This window comes from Micrasema longulum, unplaced genomic scaffold, assembly GCF_059751315.1.
Source record: "Micrasema longulum isolate JH-2025_06_02 unplaced genomic scaffold, ASM5975131v1 h1tg000321l, whole genome shotgun sequence".
Lineage (NCBI taxonomy): Eukaryota > Metazoa > Arthropoda > Insecta > Trichoptera > Brachycentridae > Micrasema > Micrasema longulum.
The window spans coordinates 499988-526921 of NW_028277525.1; the positions used below are offsets into that span (position 1 = coordinate 499988).

Consider the following 26934-nt stretch of genomic DNA (forward strand, 5'->3'; position numbering starts at 1 on the left):
TATTGGTCACCTTTTATTGGGAAAATGGAAAAATGATCCCCTTATTTTTGTGTTTCTTCCTACGCATAGTGCACACCAAACGTAGCGATATAAAGTATAACATTTCTACAAAACTGAGAAAACTAAATCCTAGAAATAATCCGAGGAGGCCTCCAGTGTTCGCTAGAAATAAAAAGAAACAACAATAATAATATATTTACGTGTGAGCTTAAGTTTAGAGCGCGAAATAGGCAAACAAGGTCATAATTAGAGATGAAACAAATAGCAGTTTGGCCGGATACCGGGTATCCGGCAAGCCCCTAAGCTAATTACCTAATAAAACAATAAAAACACCGCAGTACTCAAATTTCTCTCAAGGTTAAAAACAAAAAATGTAATAAAATATTTTCATGATATTTTGAATGATCGCTTATCAATCAATGAGCTGGATACAAATATGGTTTATAGTTTAGTTGATTAAATAATTATAAGGGTTTTGCGTAGTTTCACCACATGCGCTTTATTTTTTTCACCCAAATATATTTTATATTAAAAAATATGTTTTTTATTTTTTTATTATTATTTATTTATTTAGTTCTATGTATTACATAGTCTAATATATATTTACAACACAATATTTACATCTATACTTATTCTAACATTATTTATCACTATTATACACTTAGTATCCTAATTTATAATATTAACTGTTTCATATGTACATTTTCATTAATTATATTCACTATTTACACTATTTACTACCTAATATTTTTCACATATATACTTTTTACATTTAATTTTAGATATATTTACATTAATTTCATTTTTTATGCTTTCTGGCATTTCTTCAAATAGTTTTATTCCCTTGTACATAAGGCAGTTCTGGGACATTGCTTTTGGTTTCTTTTCCAGTCTTATATTTTTAGATCCTCTTGTTGCATAGTTATGAAAAAACTCATCATTTTTTAGTTTATTTTGAAAATATCTCGGAACTATTCCTTTAATAATTTTGTTTATTTCATTGGCAACATTGAATTTGTTTCTTTAATCAATTGTCATGATATCTAGAAGTTGAATCATTTTCTTAACATTTGTTCGTCTCCCACATCTTAATATTATCCTCATCGCTTTGTTTTGTATTATTTGGAGTCTTTTTAGATCTCCTTCATTACTTAAATATAAAATACTGGAGCAATAATCAATGTGGGGAACGATAATACTTTTAAATATCAGCAGAGAGGTTTTAATGTCTAATTTATTCCTTATCTATTTAACAAACATTTTTTTTGGGGGTTGAATTCTTTTTCTATGGTGTATAGAAACTGAATACTGATAAACGTCTTTATGAAAAAGTCAGTTTTTAAGATAATGAGGGTCAATTCCTTTTTCTCAAATACGGTCGATTTCAATGAATCAATTTAGTGGCGTTGATTTCATGAAATTTTCGCAGTTAAATGAATATTAGGTATCCGCCGGATATTAAGCGACTATCTGGTATCCGGCTAGATATTGAAATACTATTCGGTATCCGGCCAGACATTAAGATACTATATTGTATCCGGCCGGAAAGTAAAATTAGTCCGGATACCGGATAGTTACAGGATATCCGTTTCATCTCTAGTCATAACTACTGGTATATAGTAAAGTATGTACTTTAAAAATACGTATGGTAAGAAAAAGACGTAAAGATAACTATACACAAACATTTTTTTCTATGCACATAAATACATGTAATACGTGAATACCATGCGCGGTCCGTCCATAAATTGGATGGAACTGATTAATATTTTCAATAACTTCTAATCGTAGCGATCTGAGATGGGCTCGATGTTTATTAATTAATAACTTCTAAAAAATTGCGGCAACCCAACTTTCCGACTGCGCACGCGGACTGATGTAAAATTCACTGCGCTCAGTCTTATTCTGGAATATGGAACTGCGTAAGTTTTTTGGTTTCTTTAAGGCAGTCCCCCAGTACTGAATTTCAGAAGTAAGCGCATGCGCAAATTGAGACTTTTTGTTTTTCTGTGGAACCAATTCTAACAAACCAATCCGCGTGAATTTTCCATATATTGCGACGGTTTTATAACAATTATTTAGCACTTAAATTTGTTGACAAGATGGTATTGTAACATTAAACCGTGAAATATAACTCTTTTATGTTGAAATTATGGCATATAATTGCTTTTGAGTTTATTTCAAAGCACTTAATTCGAATTTCTGTGACTGCTTCTCTAATTAAAAACCTCACCGCGCGCTTCTGGCGAACGCAGATAATGCACTGCATAAAAAAAGGTCTGCCTTAAAACTGGTTATACCTAGTTAGGCAGACTAGACACAAACCAGAGAAATCTATTGCCACTAAAATGTAGCAGATTAAGGCAATTGTTATGTTAATAAACCACTATTATTATTTTTGAAATATTTGAACTTACACAAAAAATCGGTGAATCCATACAGTTCCCCCTTGGTATATCGGATGAAAGATGTTTCCATGAAGTAAATATGGACTAAGGCCATGTTTTTTCTGAAAAAATTGTTAAATAGCTTTTTAGTAATAATTAGTCTAGACTTTGGAGGAAATGAGAAGGTGACAAAGTAAAATTAAGTTTTCTTTGTGAAAAATAGTACCTATATGTTGATGATGTATTTTTCTAAACATGTTCAATTACAGGTTTCCGACGAATATACTTTGAATTTTCATACAAATATACACATTTTTGTACCTACACATCGATTTTACTTTATACCGTCTCGATATGTACCGACGAAGATAGCGTTTGTAATCGCGGCCCAGGGCCTCGATTATGATGGGAAGTAAAAATGTGTCTTCAATTTTATCTACAAAGTAAAATTAAGTTTTCTGTATGAAAAATAAAATATGTTTACAATTTTTATTTTTAAATGTGTTCAATTACCGGTTACCGACGAAAATACTTTGAATTTTTATACAAATATACTCACTTTCGTACATAAATATCGATATTAGTTTTTACCGTCTCAGTATATAACGATGAAGATAGCCGTTCATAATCGCGGCCCAGAGTCTCGAGTCGTCATACCTTCACCATGACAGTATAGTTAAAAATAAATCCTCTCGAGTGATTACAAGGTTGACCTACCGACCTCCTACCTTCAAGTATTGGGAAGACATCGATATGAAACAAGGGGAAGCGTAAGTCACGGTGCACATATCTATGCACTAAAATGGCATAGCTTCAGTATGACGTCATAGTTAAAGATAAAATTCACCCGACCGATTACTAAGATACACTACCGATTCCCCCACCATCAAGTTTTGATGTAAGTACATCGGTTTGTACCGACGGGTCTAGAACCCCTCGATACGTTTACACATATTTACACATTAAAAGTGACATTATTTTTTGTTCCACCGAGCAATTTCCCCTTTAATTACGATTTATTTAAATGTTTAATTGTTCTGAGGTTGGGACTTTATGAGAGAGAAATAAGGAAATTTTGAGGCCGAATTAAATTCCGAAATAACTGTCAGTTTTGAAAACGAGCAGCTAGATGTAGTGGCTAGACTGGCTAGATGCTGCCCTATACAAGATCATCTAGCCCTAAAATGTTGCCACTGTAAAAAAATAATTAGTATTATATTTTTTCAATCTGTTTTACTATCTTTGTGAGTGTACGTATCATAACGTTAAAGGATCCTTTTAAAAAGCCTTGTAATCGCTCAGTAGATAAATACAGACAATCGTTACTACTTTTTTGTATTATTACGAAAGCTTAGAGTCTAGCGCAGTTTTCAAAGTCACTCAGAAACTAATAAATGGCCTTTTTAGATTTTTAATTTTATGCTGAAAGTTCAAGTCTGACTCGCTCGAACTTTTATTCTGGATTTTAGATCAAAACTTTTTGAGCTTCTATTCATGTTATAAAATTGATTATTTAAAAAAAAACGAGTTTTAAAAAAAATCCTGAAAAAACCATCCAAATATTTAAAAAAATATATTAAAAGTTGATCAGGGCCGCGATTATGAACGGCTATTTTCATCGGTATATACTGAGACGGTATAATTTAATATCGATATTCATGTACGAAAGTGTGTATATTTGTATGAAAATTCGAAATATCAATATATAATTAAAAATAAAATATGAAAGTAAAATATACAAATAAAATATGAAAATGAAGAATAATTTAAAAATACATAAAAACAGATGGCAACCATGAAATTTCGCATTATAAATAAATTGTTTATGTTTTATGAATGGATGTATGTGTATGCGCATGGGTGTATGTACGTGTGTGTGTATGTACGTGTGTGTGTATGTACATGTGTATATATGTGTTTATATATATGTGTATATATGTGTATGTGTGAATGTACATGTATCAAAATGTGTATACAAGTAAGTTTATATTTTATTATTCTGTGCTCTCTATTAATTTGTTAACTATTATCATTTATAAGAATGTAATCGCCTAGCTTAGAACGGGGTATGTACCCTTGTTAGTTGGGCAAAGTGAACGTAAAACTGTATTTTTGATAAAATGAGTAAATAAATAAATAATTCTTCGTCGGTAACCGGTAGTTGAACATGTTAAGAAAAAAAAATGTAAGCATATTCTAATTTTCATACAGGAAACTTAATTTTACTTTGAAGATAAATTTTAGCTTCCCATCACAATACGTACCCTGGTCGAATTTTTTCAAAAACCCATTAAACATCATAACTCGAAAACTACGCAACATTGTGGAATATATATGGGGGGTGATTAGGATATCTCTCAATATGATCACCTACATTTCACCTTTGGACGTCACTTCTACGGCCACCTGGGCTGGTATTCCAAACGCTCCCGTGGCCGTATTATCTCGTGTATTTACATACAAAATACGCGAGAAAACCTGTTTTCTCGTGCCACGGGAGTGGTTCAGAATAGCACCCCTGAATAATATGGAAACTACACTGGTCCATTAGAATTAAGTCTAATTTTGTATATTTATTTATTTCGACGTCTTACGCTTTTGACAAAGTATAAAATAATATTGAAAAACAATTATAATGAAACAAAACACCTGAACACAGTAAAGAACATATAGATACATGAAATAAAATCAGCAGAAAATATGGAAATAATAAAGAAAAATTAAATAACAAATTATAACATAGGTATGCAGCAAATTAACAATAAATAAAGGGTTTAAATATAAAAAGTATTGAAGTAACAGAAGCGATGTTTCATAGCATAAACGGTAAAACAAGTATAACACTTAGTACATTTTTATAATTTAGAAAAGAAGTGATCAAAAAGTAATGGTTTTAATTGGTATAAAGATAAATTAAATAAATCTATGTTTCCTTGTTTGTTTGCTAACATGTGGAGCCGTGGCATAGGTGAGTATTTAGCATAGTTTGAACTATGCAAATCAACAGCAAAAGAAGTATTTTGTCTTGTCCCACGCTGTCTCACATAAAAATGCACATAATTTAAAAATTCGGGACTGTCAAGAACATTATTTAATAACTTGAAAAGCAGCACTACATCTGAAATTTCCCCTCTATTACTAATAGATATTAATGTTAACTGCTTCAGTAAACATGTATTTGTATAGTTATTCTAAAATTATTTAATTTATCTAAATTTATTAAACATTCTAATTTTCTTATGTCTGCTGACGATACTAAATTATTTTTAAAGTTAAGTCAGAAAATAATTGTTGGGAATTACAAAACGACCTAAATAAACTAGCAGATTACTGTTACCATAACCAGCTATTCTTACACACTGATAAATGTTCCGTTATGTCGTTCACTAGAAACATAAATAAAATTATTTTCAATTATGAAATTAACGGTAATTGTCTTGTCACGAAACACGAGCTGAGAGATTTAGGTGTGATTATGGATGAAAAAATCTTATTTGATTCCCATATTCAGACGTCTATAAATAGAGCTTACAGAAATCTGGGCTTTATTATACGCACCGCTCAACCATTCAAAACAACCGCATCCCTCAAAATCTTATATAATACATACGTTCGCAGCCATCTTGAGTTTGCATCTGTTGTTTGGAATCCTCGATATACAATTTATATATCAAAACTAGATAGAATACAGAATAGATTCCTTAAACTTCTGGATCGTAAATCTCTTACATATTTTGACTCGTATGAAGACTCTTCTTCCTTTCATAGTTTAACTTCCCTTACTAAACGTAGAAGCATTTCTGATCTGTCTTTCCTCTTCAAAATTTTAAACAATTTTATCGATAGTCCATATCTTTTGGAGCGTATTTCAATCAATTGTCTCGTAAAGTTAACACAAGTTCTTTTTTAAAAATAATTTATTGCCCAAAAAAAGTTATGTTCAAAACTTGTTTATTTATAGCTGCTCCAAATTTAATTTACTTTGTCCCCATTTAGATATTTTTAATACAAAATTTTGTGACTTCAAAAAAAAACTTTTTGAAACATTGTAAAATAAAACATTTGTCAGTGTGTTATAAGTTTATGTTCCTTTAATTATGTTTATTTTATTATGAGCATTATATTTGAAGCTGACACCAACTCGCACTGATTATAATAAAAACATGCATAATCTTGTGGGGTAGCGGAAAATAATGGGAGGGGAGGAACAACAAACACTTACTTAAAAACATATTACAACAGAGATGAAGAACATTTAAGAGAAGGTAATATAGAAGTATAGGCATCTACAGGGCTTATGACCTGTCAATGGCTGGTTTAAGTGGCCACATTAGACACTGTGTAACATTCACCATTCTGCCCATATTTGAAAATCTATGTTCCTTCAATTCTTTCATCTGTTGATGTTTGTGAAGTTAAAGAGCTGAAACCTTTATTTATGCATATGCCACTTAAACCACCCATTGACAGGTCATAAGCCCTGTAGATGCCTAGACTTCCACATTACCTTCTCTTAAATGCTCTTCATCTCTGTTGTAATATGTTAATATAAACAGCTCCCCAGGGAGTTGAATCCAGATCTTGCCTACATAAATTTGGACAATCTAAAAATATTGTTGACTTACTTAAAATATTCTGGTGATCTTCCCGCCAGCGATTCTTCGTTAAGTTGGAATGTATCTGTCAGCGTCGTGGAGCTCGTGTCCTTATCGTAGGACAGTTCGTAGCAAGCGGGGTAGCACATATCACAGTTAGAATTTAATAGCAATGCGCTTTCATTCACTCCCAGTTTGTCTTCTATCGCAACTAAAACCAGCAAAAATATTTATAATTATTCAGAAATGAGTTGTAGCCTTTTGCAAGTAGAGAGTAAGAGAGGTTTTTAGGATAGAATTGACCAATTTGGAATTACTACTACCATCACGCCATTTCCCCGTAGGGGTAGGTAGAGAGAATGGACCACCACACACGTCTATCCTGGCGTACATTCCTAGCTTCTTCCACATTCATTCATCTTGTCATTCATGCCCTTCGGTTCTATCTGCTTTTGACACGACCAGGGCCTCGATTATGATGGGAAGATAAAGACGTCATACCGTCACCCGGACGGTATAGTTGAAGATAAATTCCCTCTAGCGATTATAAAGATATGCTACCGACCCCCCACCTTCAAGTTTTGGGTAGGTACATCGATATGAATCAAGGGGAAGCGTACGTCACGGTACACATATCTCCGCTCTAAAATGACATAGCTTTAGTATGACGTCATAGTTGAAGATAAAAGTCTTTAGACCGACTACAAAGGTATAATCGATCCCCCACCATCAAGTTTTGATGTAAGTACATCATTTTATACCGACGGGTCTAGAGCCCCTCGATACGTTTATCTACGCATTAAAAGTGTCAAAAATGTTGTTCCACCGAGCAATTTTTCCTTTAATTACGATTTATTAAAGTTTTTAATTGTTTTTAGGTTGGCACTTTTTTTCTTAAAAGCCTATTAAAAATATGAGAGAGAAATAAGTAAGTTTTGAAGTCGAATTAAATTCCAACATAACTGTCACTTTAATAAAACGAACGCCTAGATGTGAAAATAATGTCGCTAGGTTCTCTCCTATTAACAAATAAGAGTATCTAGGCGTCAGACACAGATTATAATGCGTCAGAAAGTTACCACTCTAAAAAAATAATTTAGTCATATTTTTTCCATCTGTTTTACTATCTTTCCGAGTGTATGTATCGAGACGTTATAGGAGCCGGCTTTGTAGTCTATTGGTACAGATCGGTAGATACATACAGACGATCGTTAAGTGTACCGTCTAGGTGATTTCCAAAAGTCATGCAAAATTCATGTTCAAGCGGGCATTTTTTGATAGAATTGGGATTTATTGGAGTTTATAATCGCTTTGATGTGAGCACTTTTTATTACAGAAGCTTATTTAGAATAAAAATGAGAACTATTTTTAATGTTAATGACGTAAGGAACGCGGACTAATTGTTTGCGGTCATTCCATTGGCTTGTTTCGATCACATGATGTGGATATGGCAAGTCGGTAGAACATACCGAGGTAAGATACAGATAGTACAGAAGTTAAGTATATCGTCTCGATATATACAGATGAAGATAGCGTTGATAATCGAGGCACAGACTTGATATTTTGGTTTATCTGATCATGCCACGTCTTCCTTGGTCGTCCTCGTCTCACGTTACCGTTTATTTTCGCCAAATATACTTTTTTGACCATTCTTTCGTCGTCCATTTGTTCTACGCGACCAAACCATTTCAAAGACCCTTTCTTAATCTTATCAATTATACTTGACTCAGATTTATACTCTTGTCTGATTTCATCATTTGTAACCCTGTTATACATTGATTTCTCACATATTCGTCTAAGAGATCGCATTTCAACCGCGTTCACTCGGCTTTCATCCTTCCTCTGCTAGTTCCATGTTTCACTTCCACACATTAGTGTTGGGACTAAAACTCCGTAGTGCACTGCCAGTTTAGCTTCAATTGACATATGGAAATTAACATATGGAATTTAGTTTTGAAAAATTATAAACTCTATACAGCTTGCCACCACATACCGCACACCGCACCTGAGGACATAAGTCTCCTTGGCGGTGCCCACATACACTGAACAGTTGCTCGTTGCCGAACAAGAAAAGATGCCCGAAGGAGCTCTCTGTATTCTGGTAGCCTTCTTGTCTTTGTGCTGAAAGAAGGAAATCCAGAAGTACATAAGTACACTTCACTGGATTGATAAAATAGGGAAGTGAATTCTTCATTGACCGGGATTAAATTGATTGGACATGATCAATTCGCCGAAGTGATTACAAAACTTTTTGAAAGCCTCGAAATTCTTTTTGGAAGCCACCAAATTTGTATATCCGACAGGATCTATAACAGGGCCACTGATAGTAGCGAGAAGCTCCATTCGGTAATCATAGAAAGGCGAAGAAGAAGAAGACCACATAATGTTTTCAGAAGATTGGTTAGGATATCCGCAGCAGCACGAAGGGAAGTCAACAATATTGAAAACAAATAATTTGTCAATAAATTTACTATGACCTGATAAAAACTGCATAGTCCAGTGATCGGGGGTAACCCAAGAAGGTTTTAAGCGCTGACGGATTGAAGGAAAAAAAAGAAAGGTAACCCTCCCTGAAGGGGAAGATTCCCATCGCGATTGTCAAGCATCAAGAAGAGCATTAAAAGACATTTAAAAAAAATCCAGTTGAGACATTCCTTCAGTTGGGAGTAGACTGATTATTTTCTATCAGATGGTTTGGAAATTAAGAAATATTATTATTACTTATTCAATCTACAGTTCAATCTGTTAGAAACGTTTCAATAATGCTTTATTTAAAAATAAAATAGTAAAAAAATCATTTTTGTAAATTAAAAAAAAATATATAGTTTGTTAATTTTAAACTAAAAGAAACTTTAATATTAGAGTAAAAGAACACTTAAAGTGCCTATAGTAATAATATTTTTTCTGTATTCGTAAACCATCTGATAGAAAATAATCATGATTTTGATAAAGACACTGGATCAAAAGTTATTCATGTTGAAAATAAAATATTAAAATTAGACAACTTGGAAATCTTAGAAATTAAAAAAGTGATTCAAAATTAGAAAAGAATCATTAATAACCGAATAAACAATATTTACTCTAGTCCACTCCTGTCTAGTTTTGAGCGAATCCATCTCATATTACACGACAAAAATACTTGATTTAATACTTCCATACACAGTAACTGATATAATAAAATAGGATAGAATTCATTAGTTAATTAAACCTTAAAAAAGGAGCTTGTGTAGCTTTGAAACCCGTGGGTAGAAAAAATAAAAAATAAGTGGTAAAGTTGGTTTATTTATTTTATGTATAAAAAAGTGTTTGGATAAATAAACGTATACGTATACATTTACCTACACGTCGATTTTACAAAGGGGTAGATACCAAACACGTTTTGCAGTAAGTATAAAATGTTTGAGTTTGCGACTTACTTTTTAATTCCGTGAAACATTTAGCGTCCGCCATTCCACAAATTCTGACTGAGCTGTTCTCTAGAAACACATTCGTTACTTATTAAACTGTTTTTCATTGCTAATAATGTAATTAGTGTGAAGAAATTATGGCATACTAACTTGGCATAAAATATTGGGAGCAGTTGCATTGTTGTATTGTTAACTTAGTCTCGCATTCCATTACGCAGTTTTTCTTCGTATAAGTTCTAAAACAAATAAGACCCAGCAAGAATATATGATTATTTGAACAAAAAAAACACGTACAATTTAATGAGTGGTGTGATTTTTTGACTGGTTCTATTTCTCCACTTAACCCTTTTAGAGCCATTATTTTTTACCCATATGTAATTAAAAATGCCTTGTTTTTTATGTCATTTACCCTTATCTCGAAAAAAAGCTATTTTTCCAAAAATTACTTAATTTTTAAAATTCTTTCGGTGTTTTCTTAAAAAAAACTTGTACATGAATATAAAAATATGGAAATATAAATTGTGAATATTGTGAAGTTTGTTTATTGTATTGCGTATCCGGTGGTAAGTATGTGAATTAGGTCATGGTTACATCGTCATTTTCGCAGTCCGGTCTTTGCTCCGTGTCAGCAAAATAATTGTTATCCTTACTGTCACTTAAAAGTTGCATTACGCGGTGTGAGCGCACCACAATGTCACTCCCACTATCACTTTCTTCACAACTATTTTCGTATTCCGACATTTTGGGTTAAATTTTAATTTTGTGGATTTTTTTATTTAGTTTTAATAGGTATAATTATTTGAGCCATATGTAATACGTAGAAAGTAAAAAAATAGCGATGCGTGCAAGCAAATTTCCTCACCGCGCGCTAAACAGCAACTGATTTCGCGAGCGCTATCGCGGTAGTGGCACTTAAACTTGTATTCACACGAGCGCGATGGCGCTCGTCGGCACTATAACAGTTAAAGTAGTTTTATGGAAGGGTAGATTGCAGAACGGAGCAAAGTTTTGAATAAACATTATCAGATTACCAACACTGGAACGCTTTCTCAGTTGGCAAACCTGATACGAACCTAACTTCACGCTATATGACACTTGAAAGGAATCGCTCGCTGCATTTCTTCTCGATCTTTTGCCTCCTTCACACGCAGGGCCCTTGGCCAGTTTTAACTATATCGTGAATTCTTTTTGAAAAATTTTATGGTGGTCAAGTCTGTAACTTCTGGTAATAAATGTCGGGTTGTGGTCCCGTGGCTAGCGTTGCAGACTCACGGATCAGAGGTCCGAGGTTCGAGCCCCACTCTACCTCAACTTGATTTTCATTTTCTAATTCACAACTCGTTGAAAATGGCCACTAAAATTAAAACATGTGTGCAAATTATAAGAGCGTTAATATTTATTTTATATATATAAAAAAAAACATTTTAAATTTAATCCGTGTTAATCATTGTAAAATCATTTAAGATATTCGTCAATTAAACGTAGTTATGCAGAATGCAGCCAGTCCACAATAAAAAAAAATAGATATTGGTGTAATCGAATTCAGGAAGGTCAATTCTATGTTCTGCTTAAAACAACCAGGCCACTTTCGTACAAAAAACTGTAATTCTGGAAATTTGTGATATCAAAATGTCGTAAAAAAAAATAATGTCACCTCACACATTCAGAGTTTATATGAGGTTTCATTCAATATTAAATCTGGCTGTCATTAAAATCGTAATATGACCATATGCATGATTAAATTCTTTTTTGAATTATAAAAAAACGAATGCGTGCATTATTTATCATTTACCAAAGTAAAAAACATTCTAACTGTTGTGTAGATTTGATTATTCACTCTTTTCGCAAAAACGCTATTATCTCAGTTTCACTTTTCTATGGCTGGCTGCTTTCTGCATAAATACGTTCAATTCATTAACCTCTTTTTCCACAACATACTTTTTTATAATATTGATTTAGTTTAATACCTCTTACACCTTACTCGTACTATCAAAACGTTAGAGGATTAAGAACCAAAATAGCTTTATTGAAATTTTTGACTTTAATGATATATTATTATCTTTTATTTGCTTAGCCGAGATTTATTTAAATGAACAATCTTATTTTTATCGGACCTTTGCTCCTCTTCGTCCTCTTATAGTTTTGTAAAGGTATGGTCCGTTTGCAAATAGTATCCACGATTCATATAAATACAACCCATTCGAATCAAAGACGTTTTAAAAATATAATTTAGTGATTTAAATGCTTTAATGAAACGTGATGGTTTTCTTTTGATTGATTTTTTTTGTGAAAATACGTCGCTGAACCAACCAAACTGACTGAAAGCTTTACTGATCTGTGGTTATCAGATTTCAATTACACTTGTGTTTGAGCAGCGTTGACAAGATTTATTTATTCAATATTACCTATAGAAAAATAATCTGCTTTCATCGGAGAAGTAGCATTTTCGCTTTTCTACTGCAATGTTCCTGAGTTTGGACTCTGAATCATATATTCTCGGCTTTATGGCAATTCTCATCTCCGTACCAGGAGCCATCAAGTCTCCGTAATCTGTGATCTTTGGGGTCTCAGAAGGATTATGAAGAAGAATCTAAGAAAATATATTTTGATTATAAGAGAGATTCTAAAGAAAATGAAGATATCACTAAAACGAATGTTTTACCTTGAAACCCACACTACTAGTAGAAGAACAATAATATTCGTCAACGTCTGCGTCTAAAAGTAATGTTAGTCCAAGATTTGCACCGGTTCCTGCAATAAATATTAGAATATGAAAATAGTAATTACCAATCATTTTATCATTAGTAAAAATACCGTTAATCGTGCTTTTTAGGCCTTGGAAGTATGTACAAAATTAGGTGAAAGACGTACGAAATTACACGCAAGTGTCAGGTAATTTCGTACTTCCTAATTTTTCAAATTCTTTATTTTTTAGGGTTTTGTAGTACTTGCATGTAAATAATCTTTGGTTACATAAAAGTACAGAGTAGATACCAAGAAAATTAAGTTCAATATAGTTTTCCTTAATAGCATTCTAGAGCTTGTTTTGAATGGTCGAGGGCAGAGCGAATTTTTTTAAATATGAAATCCATCTATTTATTATGGATCATTGCTATTGTCTATTTGTCACACCTGCTGGTCTCCAAGGAAAACCTTCCAAAGGGGCTGATGCAGGATAACCAGCCTCAGGTGTCCAGTCAACAGCAGGAAACGGAAAGGTCACATTGAAATCAGAAAGGTCTCTCCTGAAATGAAATATTACGCACTAACAAAAATGTCTTCAACTCGAAAGAGGCATTGAGATATTAATACATGATCACGCCCCACAGAGAAAAATCTTTTCAAAAGTAGTGACACGAAAACTTACCCATAGTTACTGAATTAGTTTTTGCACCAGGGCTACATTCAACAATTATGCATGTGCTACCAAAAATTTGGTGGATACTCATTTTTGGTATGCAAAAAAAAAAATATTTTAATGTTAACAATCAACATTAGTTTTTGGTGGATCCCAATCAGATACTTTACATAAATTCCTTATAATTTGGACCCATTTATTTCTTTTCACCAGATCTTGGGAGTGCAAAAATAATATTTACTCACATTTGTTATATTTTAAAAACGTATTCTTACCAGTGCAGTCCTGTAAGAAAGAAGAGCTTCGCAATTGCGCCGCCAGAGGTAGTTTGACGTTTACAAAAAATAATATTTATTTTAGAATATTAATTGTTTTAAGCATTGTTAATCATTCGCGAACAAATATTTACCAACGAAAAGTTACACAATCCCTTTTACAATGTTTATCCCAAAGGTTTTTACATGCTTTCATGACACAAGCAGGCATTTCGGTTTTGATTCTAAACGTCACATCTAGCTGGCGGTCGAAGAACGACTAAACACGCGTTGGGCATGACTGGGCATCAGTCAATGGAGAGGATATAGTTTTTACATAAACAGTCGTTCTTCATTTATCATCATTATTAGTATTATTATCATTGCTGATAACAGGGTGATAAAATTGTTTGAATGATTTTTCTTAAGTTTTCTATTTAAAATACATTTTTGTAATCGTAATAATAAAAAAAAACAGTTCATTCATATTCTGAATAATGGGGTCAGTGCTTAATAATCTCTTGACGTCACTGCGACCTGTAGATCTATTGTGACGTGTCCTCGTAAATTAATTATTGGCTTTCAAGCCTAGGTCTTTAAAGAGCCGAGTTTCTGAGTAAAGGGTGAGTGTTCTCATAAATCTCCTCCTTCAACTCCTGGTCCTTAAAGTATCTAGCTATTAGATAAGAGGCGAGCACTTAAAAATCCTTCTATTAAACTAGTGGTACCCCGAAGATGCGGCCTCTTTTGTATTTAAAAAATATATAGGGAGTACTCGTGATACTCCCGTCGGATCTTTATTTAGTGACGGTGAAATTACATTTGTTTTTCTCGTTATTAAAAGATTCTTTTGCTTTATTTGTCAGAAAGAAAGTTGAAATGAAAGAAACAAAATTACGCTATACATAACATTTATTCATGCTAACCTATGAATTGGTTGAGCGAGCGCCGTGCCCACACTAGCCCAAATTTAGACCCCCACCGCAGCGCTGCGATGTCACCTCGCAACCTCTCCTCCGCCCGCGACAAACTATTTCCGGTAGTCGACAACACGGGCTATCCAGTCATCGGTATAGATATTCTGTAATTCTTATAGTTTTTGCTCCTCACGAAGCCCTTGAAAGTCGACACCGAGAACGAACTATCAGATGTTTATTTTTATTTTTTTATTTATTTAACTTTTTGTACATAATGTTATTTGTACATTGGCGGGCTTATTGCCAAATGGCAATTTCTTCCAACCAACCAATAAAATAAAAGTTTTATTTTTATAATTCAAGTTACAGAACATATTCAATAGAAAAAAAAAAAAAAAAAAGATTAAAAAGTGAAAAATATATAAAAATAGAAATAAACGTATTTGTTTATAAATTACCTTAAATAAAAACTATTACTCAATGGAAAAAAGGAAAAAAGCGGAAAGAGGAAAAAGGAAAGGAGGAGAGATTAAGGAAGAGAAAGGAGATGTTTCTTCAGACGTGATTTAAACAGAGATAATGTAGTAACATCTTTGATGGTGGATGGGAGATGATTCCACAGTCGAGCCGCATGGACACTATATGAGTTAGAGAAGAAAGAGGAATTGTGTATGGGTATTAAGAGAGTGCCTTGAGAATGAGAACGAAGAGGTAAACCATGAACTGATCAGCGTTGAAATTTTTCACGCAGGTATATAGGAGCGTTAGGACTATGAAGTACATTGAACAGAAGTGAGAGGGAGTGATAGTCTCTCCGCTGTCTAATTTTGAGCCATTTCAGTTGCCTACGATAATCAGAAATGTGGTCATATTTCCTAAGACCAAAAATGTACCTTATGCATGTATTCTGAAGTCGTTCAAGTTTATCGAGTTGCTCACAGCTTAAATCAGTCATGGAAACATCAGCGTAATCTAGAATGGGTAGTAGTAATGCTTGTACAAGGGTGCATTTAGTACTAATGGGTAAGAATTTTTGCAACCTTCTAAGTGAGTGTAGACTGAAAAATATTTTGCGGCTTAATTCATTAGTGTTCATTCACATTCACATCAAAATAATATTATTGTTAACTATTTCCGTGTGATGAAGTAAAATAGCTTTTACTAACGGATTCCAGAACATCATATCTCTGTGGACGCTGTTAAATGTACAGCAGAGTCCCTCGTCAGTGAGAGCGGTGTTGAAGAGGGAGTCACACGGCCTGGGAACGGCCTTCCAGCGGCAGAAAGCAATCAGATGCGAACATGGCTGTGTTACCTGCAAACATTTTTAATTTTGTTTTAATCGGTGTTTTTACAGCTATTACATAAAAATAAGTCAAAATATATTAACTTATAGGGTCTTCTAATAGGGACTTCCGAACTTTGACAGTTGATAGCGGCCATATTGTTGACGCGACATCTATCAAATTGGCTGTCATTCAGCCTGTTTTGCCAAATTACCAAGGACGGATATACCGTTCAACAGCACGTGCAAATGATAAAATTGTTTTATCAAAATGGGTGTTCTGTTCGGGCAATGTTCCGCGCGCTTTCCCCATTTTACGGTCACCATAAGCGTCCTACCGAGATGACTATTCGTAGTTTGGTGGATAAATTTGAGTCCACTGGTTCAGATATTTCAGTAATCAATCAACCAACACCCGTACATACGTACGTCAACGAAACGCAATATCTGCCAAAAAAATCACCGCTGTCCGTAAGAGTGTGCTGGAGAATCCGAGGCAGTCAATTTCGCATCAATCACAAGAACTCGGCCTTTCGCAGACCACAACTTGGCGAATTTTGCGTCGTGACTTGAACTTGCACCCGTACAAAATTCAACTGACCCAGGAGCTGAAGGTAAACGACCATAGACCACAAAAACCACAGCGGCCCTCAAAGCTAACATAACCCAAGCCGTTAGTCAAATTCAGCCTGATTTATGCGCCAGAGTCATGGAAAATTAGACATTTCGGATGCGCGCCACCTAGAGAAGCCGCGGAGAATATTTGAACGATGTTATATTCCATACATAATGGCATCGATAGACCTTTCAAAAGAATAAAAAATTTCGATGACATCTCACACACACTTTGTTTTATTTCAATTTAAATATTTAGTTATTTATTTATACATCAACGGTTCAAAGAAACTTTTACAAAAAAATAATAATTTACAAAAATAATGTTCTGTGATGTAATTCACCACTGTAATTGGGCCTCCTGGCCTGTTGTGGTGTAAAAATAATAAAAATAAAATAAAATAAAATAAAAAATACATAAGAAAAGAGTTTACATTATGGGTAAATATCACATACTACGAATATAAGATTGAAGCAATTGCTTACGAACGTTCCATTTTTTTAATTTAAAATCTCTCATTTTTTGCATGTAGGTATATTGACTACACATCACCGTAACGCGCGGATGTTTTTGGCACAATTAGGTAAGGGTTAACACATGAAAAATAAGAAAGATCTCCAAACTTAATTAGTTACATTTGACATATAAAAAGTAAGATGAAGAGTTGACTTACATTTATCAAGAACTGTTTAAAGTATGACCACTCCCCTGCCTTGCTTGACGAGTCTATATCTACTGGAGTATCATTCATTGTGTTACAAAGTGCTTCCAGAACCTTTTTGTCAACTGGTTTTCTGCAAAAATATGTATGATAAGTAAATAGTTTTGTAGTCATCAAGAATTATTAATAAACCAGATAATCCTAATTAATGAAATATAATATAACGAGAGGGTAGATACGCTGTAAACTGTTTTCAAATGTATACGAAAACGTATCCCTGTCATAAAGATAAGATGTTTTACGTTTCCAGTGACAGACCGGGAAATATTACAGTGTAGAACCTCATTTTCAATCAATATCGTATGATGGCCTTCCCAGGAATCGAACCTGGAACGTGCTAACCACCTTACTTCGAGGCGGACTTATTTATTATAATATTTGGTCTTAAAATAGAACAAACATTATTATATATTATGAATTTTCTTATATTAATTTTAATCTATTTATCATTAAACTATGTACATATAAGAACAATATATAAGAATTGAAGGAATATAGATGTTCAAATATAGGCAGAATGGTGAATGTTACACAGTGTGTAAAATGGCCACTTAAACCAGCCATTGACAGTTCATAAGCCCTGTAGATGCCTAGACTTCTATATTACCTTCTCTTAAATGTTCTTCATCTCTATTGTAATATTTGAGTTGAATCCAGTCCTTGTCTACCAAAATTCGGAAAAACTCAAAATATTGTTGATAAATTCACCCGGTCCATGAAAAAGTATAGAAATTGAAAAAATAACATTTTCAGGCGTTGCCTAGTATGTAGGTGAAATAATTCAATTAGATGAATCTAACCCGCATAAATAAAGGTTTCAGCTCTTTAACTTCACAAACATCAACAGATGAAAGAATTGAAGGAATATAGAGGTTCAAATATAGGCAGAATGGTGAATGTTACACAGTGTGTAAAGTGGTCTCTTGAACCACCCATTGACAGGTCATAAGCCCTGTAGATGGCTAGACTTCTATATTACCTTCTCTTAAATGTTCTTCATCTCGGTTGTAATATGTTAATTAAACTATGTATTGATCTTTAATATTTCGGAACTATACACACTTGTTTTTTTTTAATCACTGTAAAATCGCATTTTCTGGGTTAAGATATTATACGTAAAGTCTGTTCATTATTACAAGAATTTCCAAATAAACAAACCAGCCGCGTGATATCCGACTGAGAATATTTCACACATATCATTTTAATCTAAACGGCACCGTAAACTTATAGTGGGTTGATATTTCGATTCGATAAAAGATTCGTTTGTAGCTATTTAAATTAAAAAATATTTTTTAATGTCTTTTTATCATATAAAATTCCATAGTTAATGATTTTAATAAAAATATCAATAAAAACGCCTTGGTTAATATGTTTCAAAAAATATAAGCGTTCTTATAATTTAACTATATATTTTAATTTTGGTGAGCATTTTCAACGAGTTGTGAATATTTATTGTGTATGCAGACAATTGGTAGAATTCCATATTTAATTTGGTCCAAAATAATTTATATATTTTTTATTTTTTACTTAATATATTTTCTAAAAAATTAAATAGAATTATTATACAATAAACTGGTTTTATTTTGGATACATTACCAAATTGAGTTGTTAATAACTTACTATTAGAAAATGGAAATCAAGTTGGGGTAGAGTGGGATTCGAACCTCGAACCTCTGATCGGTGAGTCCGCAACACTAGCCACGAGACCACAACACGATTCATTTCGTATTTACTGCATTTTGTGGTTACCTATCGTATTGCATAGGACTCGTCGCACATTATTCATTCGATGTGTATCAGTTAAATTTTAAAATAAAGTGCCTTTTTTTTTCAGAATACGGTTTTGAAATTTAACATACTTTAAAAAAAAAAAAACAATTTATATCATTTCGTCATTTGAATTTTAACAAAAAGATTTCTAACTTTTTACTAAGCTCTTTATTGTACCATTTTTAATACAATTTACAAGTTTTATACAATTATTTTTTTATACTTACGCACCCACACACACGCACCCTCTCCCTCATTCATTCCCACACGCACATGTATTATCTCCCTCATTCATTCACGCATACAGACATTCACATACACATGAATACAAACGTCACACAAATACAATTACAAAACTTATTTTCTTAAATATTATGTGTCATTATATTTACAGTGGATTTTTTAAATTGGCTTTAGCATTGTTAAGATTTTTCTACTTATTTTGTTTATGTAATAGCTGTAAAAATCCCAAATAAAATAAAATTAATAAATAAAATAAATAAATAAATAATCACTATTTAAATTTAGCAAATACTCTTAATAAAAGCTTTTAAAGTGTCCTAGTACAGATAAAAAATATATTTTGCTAATTGGCGCAGTATTCCAATATTACTGATCTGAGGTATCATATGACATTCAAGATGGCGGTACGGTTTCAAGTGATAAGTGATTTACTATGAATCGTCTTTGTTCGCGTTATCTTCATAAATCAAGGGACTGTAATGTTTATTTTAGTGCCCCAAAATGTTCTTTGAACAGTTTAGGTCTTCTCAAGTTTGATTATTAATTTGTAAGTGTCTTATTCATTATACAATCATAAAAATAAACATTCAATCAAAAGCAGCCGCCGGAATGGTTTGATAAGAAATTACAAGACCGTCGCCCCCAGAAGGTTAAATAAAAATCTTGCAACAGGAAATCGGTTGGAGATTAGTCGGTCTTATGGTGAACTGGTCAATTGCGTTTGCCAGGCAATACATAAATAAATAATTGTAAAACCATAAATATCGATCCACCGTATTGTGTTTTATTATGCTGTGTAGATTTTGCCGTGGTGTGAAATGAGCCAATCGTGCGATACCACACAGTGGGCTTGAGTTTGCACGTGCACAGCGGTCCAGTCTCCGTGATGTAGGGTAGCGGGTGTTGATATGTATAATGTATATCGTCCAAAATGCCCACTGGGCGTATGTATATAAATTAATAAAATGAAAATACGGGTAAAGCTAGGGTTTCCTAGGACAGCGGTGCCCGTATCTTATCGGCCGTAGTGAACGGTGATGCGCTGGACAGCCGTCGTAACGGTGATTAGAGAGTGGTTTCCTAGAAAAACGTTGTTGATTACACTGTTTTCTTAGGAAACCGCTCTCTAATCATCGTTACGACAGTGTTATCAACAACGTTTTTCTAGGAAACCACTCTCTAATCATCGTTACGACGGCTGTCTACCGCATTATCGTTCACTACGGCTGTTAAGATACGGGCACCGCTGTCCTAGGAAACCTTAGCTTAACGTCGTTTTACGCCGGGGTGCCGTTCCGAGAGACCGGCGTAAAAAAAATCGTTGTAAAATGAACGCAAATATCAAAATTCTAAGAGCAATCTAACATTTATTTAATAAATATCCTATTTATGATATATTAAAAAATATATAAGTGTATTTAATAAATACAGTTAAAATTCATTTACAAAATAAATAATAATCTCTCGATATACATGATTAATTTTTTACAGTAAATACTAACTCACCAGGTCGTCTGTACTAAATTAAATTCTCACACTTTTTTGAAAAAAAGCTTCCAATTTCATTTGCTTTGATTGTTGCTTTCTTTCTCGCAGAATCATAGCATAAACTATAAATATTTTAATACTCTTTTAGTTTTAATAATGATAAAATAAAAAATATAATCATACCTTTTTATTTTCCTTAAAAACAAAACGATAAATAACTCGGAAACAATTTCACACACAAAAGGCTGCGTGCGTACACGGTAATAGAATAAAACAACGAGTAAAAGTGTGTCTGCTATTAGAATCGCGGCGCCTACACTGTCGTCTGGTGTCGGCCGAACCGGGGAATCCCACGCCAGCACCAACCAGCGTAATTGCAAATCGGCCTCAATCGAATCGGCGCAAAACGACGTTTACCTGTATAAGAATCTTCTTTTTGACTCATCTTCCAGTACCACTTTACTTTAGGCCTACTTTATCAACGCCTACCCACCCGTCTTTATGTATCCTCTCTGCCACGGATTTGCGGGCCTGATTCACGTTACAGACGGTGATGGCAGGAAACGGGATGGAAGTGAGCTGGGCTTGGTCAGGGTTCAGAGAGATGATCATGGGAGACGTGTCCCACCTGCTGTACAAGTTTCCGATGTAGTAGGCGGCGAATAGGACGGCTCCGAACACAGCAATTGACCAAAAGATCCTGGAATTAAACACATAATTATACAAGTGGCGCAAAAGTTGTCACCCGATGTTCTTTGACTGTATTTTTTTTATGAATGAAAAATTTTGATTCTGCTTTTGGATTGTCTTTATTTGGTATCTTAACTTTTTTTTTATTCTTCTTCTTCACGTGTCAGGTCCCCCCGACGTTGACGATCACTTGGGAGAAAGCTTCCCTATCCTGAGCAGTGCGAAACAGCTCCTCCACAGTTCTAATCCTGGTCCATGCTCGGATGTTTCGAAGCCAGGAAAGCTGTTTTCTTCCGACCCCTCTACGTCCCTCGATCTTCCCTTTCATGACGAGCTGAAGTATGGCATATTTATCACCTCTCAACACATGGCCAAAATATGAAATCTTACGGAGCTTAACAGTGGTGAATAGTTCTCTATTAGTATTGGCTCTACGTAATACTTCATTGTTGGATATCATATCGGTCCAAGATATTCTTAACATTCTACAGTGGATCCACATTTAAAATGCTTCAAGGCGGTTTATAATATTAACTTTAAGAGTCCACGCCTCTACACCGTATAGTAAGACATACCATCTATAACATTTGACTATTCGTTGTGTCAGCTTTAGGTTTATATTATCGTCACAAAGAAGATTTTTCATTTTGTGAAATCCTGTTCGGGCTGCTTCTATTCTGCATTTTATCTCAATGTCGGGGTCTAGATTTTCTGTGATGATACTGCCTAAGTACCTAAACTGTTTTTTTTCATTAAGTCGAGAAAATGATATGGCCAAGGGGCCGCCGCCAGAATTGACCATACGGGCCCGATTAATGGCATTTTCCTTCACTCTTTCCAGAATTTCCGGCGCTAGGTTCTCGCATTCTTGACGGATATTCTCTTTGAGGGCTTTAAGAGTCTAAGACTTGTCAGGAACGGTTAAATCGGGTGATCTTGCCGGCCAGTGCAAATCACTAAAACGAGAGATAAGCGACCCGGAAATACAGTCCTCAGAATATTGCTTGTGGCTCGTACAGTCTGCGCCGTTGATCCATCCCGTTAAAACCACATGTTCTCCAATCCCTAAATTCTCTGTAAAGACCGCCGATTGATGTTCAATTACGTGGCACGTCGTCTGGTCGATACTCCGGGAACCTTTTGCGACATCTTCAGCCACAGTCGGGATATTCTGAGCAGAACGGCTGCTCCGGGGCCGGCCAGACCTGGCGGCATCTCACGTTGTCCCAGACGCTTCTAGGCGAGCGGCTAAACGCCGTAGTGCTTATCCAGTTGGTGTCAGACGACAGGGAAATCTTCGCCTAAATTCACCCTGCGCCAACACCACCGACGAATTATTCCGCAAAAAATCGAAACAATTTTTCCGCCTTCTTAGAGGAGTATGGCGATTCATGTCTTGTTGACGTGTATTTTGTATCTGTTTAATTTACAAACGTCAAAGCAGAACTAACATTTGCCGCCATTTGCAAAATTTATGACATCTTTAATAGGGTGATGACTTTTGCGCAACCTTACAGAATTAAAAGAAAAGCAGAAAATGGAGAGTAAAGACTACGTATTGCCGGTGTTTCTGTTTGGAGCAAAGGGTTGGACTCTCAAAGTCTCAAAGATGAAAAAAATTGAGGCTATCGAACTGTGGAACTATGGTATAAGTAGATTTTTCAAAGTTTTGTAATTTTTAAATTCCTACCGAAACGCCTATATTACACCTCCCGTGACGTCATGAGTTTAATTAAGTGAATTTTTCTTAAATTTAAAAGTAGAATCCTGTGTCCGCCAAATGTCAAAATCCACCAAAAAGTAAAAAATATAGCTGGCCCGGAAATCTATCACGTTCACACGAACTTACGAACCTCATCATTCCATGTCCGCTCTCTAGTTGGAGCAAATGTCGTCCACCAGCCAGCTCCTGTGCATCCTCCCAAGTCAGGTTCGCGTCCCGTAGTTCTGACACGAACTGTCGACGAACAGTCAGCAGTGGACGTCCAGGACGTCGAGAACCTGATGCCTTGTAAAGTAGGCAAACGTGGTTAAGGCTCTCAGGAGGCATCCGCAGCACATGGCCAAGCCAACCATATCGCCTCCGCTAGATGACTAGTAGATAGAGAATCTAGATTACAACATATTTTGCAGCTACGGAGCACATGGACATTTCAAAATCTAGACCCTTTTCAATTTTAATGCGCCGCGTCGCGAGGTTTTTGATGAATAGGTATTTGAACCCTGTTTTTCTGTCACTCTCTCGCAAATGCCTCCCCGAAACTGTGCGAAAAAGATAATTCCACGTCAGACCGATTACACCAAACTAAAATCGACAAACTGTCGACCTCGTGGTGTAATGGTCAGCGCGTTTTCTTACCATACTCTTGTATGTCCCTGGACTGGCACCTGAAGCGTAAGACTGATCATCTTACCTTCATGTAACAAAAATGATCAAGATTTTCTACGATTGGTGCACCAATGCAGTGCCCTATGCACCATTAGGTGCGGTAAGGAAGTGATTATGATGATGATGGAAATCGACGTTTCGTTGTCCCGTTTCCCGCACCCCAAAACTGATCCGTTTTTGATGTTTATTTAAAGAAAGAGATTAGAATAAAATTTTCAGCGTCTGCACTTATTGCGTTTTTCAAAAAAGTTTATAATAATCATATTTGTATACCGTGCGTCTGAGGACAGCCGATAAAACTGGATTAAGTTAGAAATAATTTCATAGTAAATTTTATTTACATAATATGAAAGCTAATATTATCAAACATCATAGAGAAAATATTCCTTGAACAGTTTTGATCGCGCAGGAAGGACAGAGAGACAATGCGACAATTCGAAGATAGTTAAAATCCAGAAAAACTCGCCCGAACATACGTAAAAATCGAATAAATAAATGGGCATTAGTTTTGGGTCTCAACCTTTATTTTTTTTACCTAAAAACATAAATTTACGGCAGCTTACATTTAAATGTTTGTGTAAAGTGCTATCTTGAGATCTTATTTGTTTAAATAAAAAAATGCTTGTAATAGTATAATTTTCTTTAATTGCAGTCAATTTTTAGACATTTTCGTTTCACGTGATACGTTGTGTTGTGTTAAGGTAATTTAATCCCTTTCATGGAGCACGATATAGTATCTATTTCAAATACAAATTTTTCGGTCACGCGACCTAAAATAATAAAATAATTAAAACACAGTAATTTATTTTTTAAACCCTAAATATTTTTTTATTTAGTTAGAACAAATTTTACCTAAATAGTTTGCCTTATCAAAGGCTCATCAGAGTATATACAAAAGTTCAGAATAAATTTTAAGATGCGTCATCTTCCGGTTAAAAAGTAGTTGTATTTTGTAACAAAAACGTTTAAGCAAAAAAAAAAACAGAAATAACTTAAAAAATAATTTTTATTTACTATTTTATTGAGCGATTTTAAAAATTCGCGTTTTAAAATTACAAAACCGTACGATTTCCGCACTTTTCCGGCTTTAATTACGAACAATATTATTTTTAAGTTAGTCAAAAAATATTTCTAGACATTTTCAAAAACTATTTATTAATTTATTTAAATATTTCATTGCCATATTGCCTTAAGGCAATTTATTCCTACCTACCCAAACCGTTTAATTAAAAAAAATCAGTCGGATAAGAACACATTGGAGGTAAATTAGGATTATAAAAAAAAACATGTTTTTTTTTAGGAACAAAAATTAACTAAATATCTACACAATACACCTTTCGAACTTTTTCAAAGATGGTGAATGGTAATTATATTTATTTATTCATTTATTTCATAATATATACAGTTTTTTGTTCACTTTGCCCAACTGTATGAAACAGTGCTTATGATTTTCTTGTTGTATTACTGTAGAATGTTTTATTATTTAAACTTTCTACTGAATATGCTGTATAATTTTAAGGTTAATTTTTTAAATATAAATGTTGGATTTTTTTTTTTTAGAAATCTTGGGTATAAGTATAAAATATAAGGCCAAATATGTTAGTATTATAAATGTTTGTAAAAGGCAGATTTGCCGTTAATGTTAATAAAATAAAATAAAATAAAATAAAATAAAATAAAATAAAATAAAATAAAATAAAATAAAATAAAATAAAATAAAATAAAATAAAATAAAATAAAATAAAATAAAATAAAATAAAATAAAATAAAATAAAATAAAATAAAATAAAATAAAATAAAATAAAATAAAATAAAATAAAATAAAATAAAATAAAATAAAATAAAATAAAATAAAATAAAATAAAATAAAATAAAATAAAATAAAATAAAATAAAATAAAATAAAATACTATGATGAGAGGAAGGCGAAAAAGTGAGAAGGACAGAAGGACAGAAGGACAGAAGGACAGAAGGAGGAGAAATGGAAATGGAAATATTCAGAGAGTGACATTTTAATCGTGATTTAAAGTGAATAAACAGCGGCGTCTCTGACATGAGTGTGTAGATTAAAAGCTTATGCATGATAATACCTTTACTGAAGTCAATAGAAAAATAATCACTGAAGGATAAGGATGGTATTTTCATTAATCTCACCTTTCAAATAAAGAAAGACGACCATCTCCAATATACCTCATCCCATGGAGAGTACTTCGTTGTAAGTAATCAGTTACGTTCGATGTGCACTCTTTTTCGTCTGACTTGGGCTTCCATTCATCTTTTGGGCTGTTAAATTTTCTGTTCAGCAGGTCTTTTGAAGAAGACCTTTTCAATATCTTTCCATTGCTGAAACTCCCGATGGGATATTTTTCGTAATCTGTATTACCCCAAGACGTAAAGACTGTTTTAACAGACTGTTTCCTCGGGCGAATTTGATTCATCTCATTGAGCCCCCGTTTCAAATTTGTAACAGCTTTGACCGCGTTTTGAAAAACGAGGATTGATTTGCTTTTAAGTTGGCTTGATTCGGAGATAACTTGATTCCTTTTTAAAAATCTATCAAATCCGATTCTTGATGTTTTGAATCTAACCGACTTGTTGTTATACGCCATTTATATATTCTGAACCATTTTCTAAAAAGAAAAAGAAGCATAATATTAAGATATAATTTTTTAAAGAGATTTGTATCATACATTTAGGACAAATTAATTTTTGTGAAATTTTTTAAGAGGTTCATATCATACATTTAGGACAAATGACATTTTGATGCAACTTTTTACAGATTAATCTTTATATATATATATAATTCCTCTGTACGTGT

At 33.7% G+C, this 26934-nt stretch overlaps 1 protein-coding gene across 1 annotated transcript; it reads right to left on the reverse strand.

Moving 5' to 3' along the window:
• On the reverse strand, nucleotides 1-26347 carry LOC148282532 (pickpocket protein 28-like). Its single transcript, XM_088224951.1, has 12 exons — nucleotides 26271-26347; nucleotides 21532-21738; nucleotides 17490-17610; nucleotides 16082-16230; nucleotides 13519-13631; nucleotides 13049-13137; nucleotides 12792-12976; nucleotides 10537-10622; nucleotides 10396-10455; nucleotides 7010-7190; nucleotides 2415-2506; nucleotides 1-162 (listed from the first exon to the last, which is right to left on the reverse strand). Exons 1-12 carry the CDS (start codon nucleotides 26309-26311, stop codon nucleotides 14-16), a joined length of 1473 nt encoding a protein of 490 aa, XP_088081077.1. The 5' UTR covers nucleotides 26312-26347; the 3' UTR covers nucleotides 1-13.
• Between the last annotated feature and the right edge of the window lie 587 nt (nucleotides 26348-26934).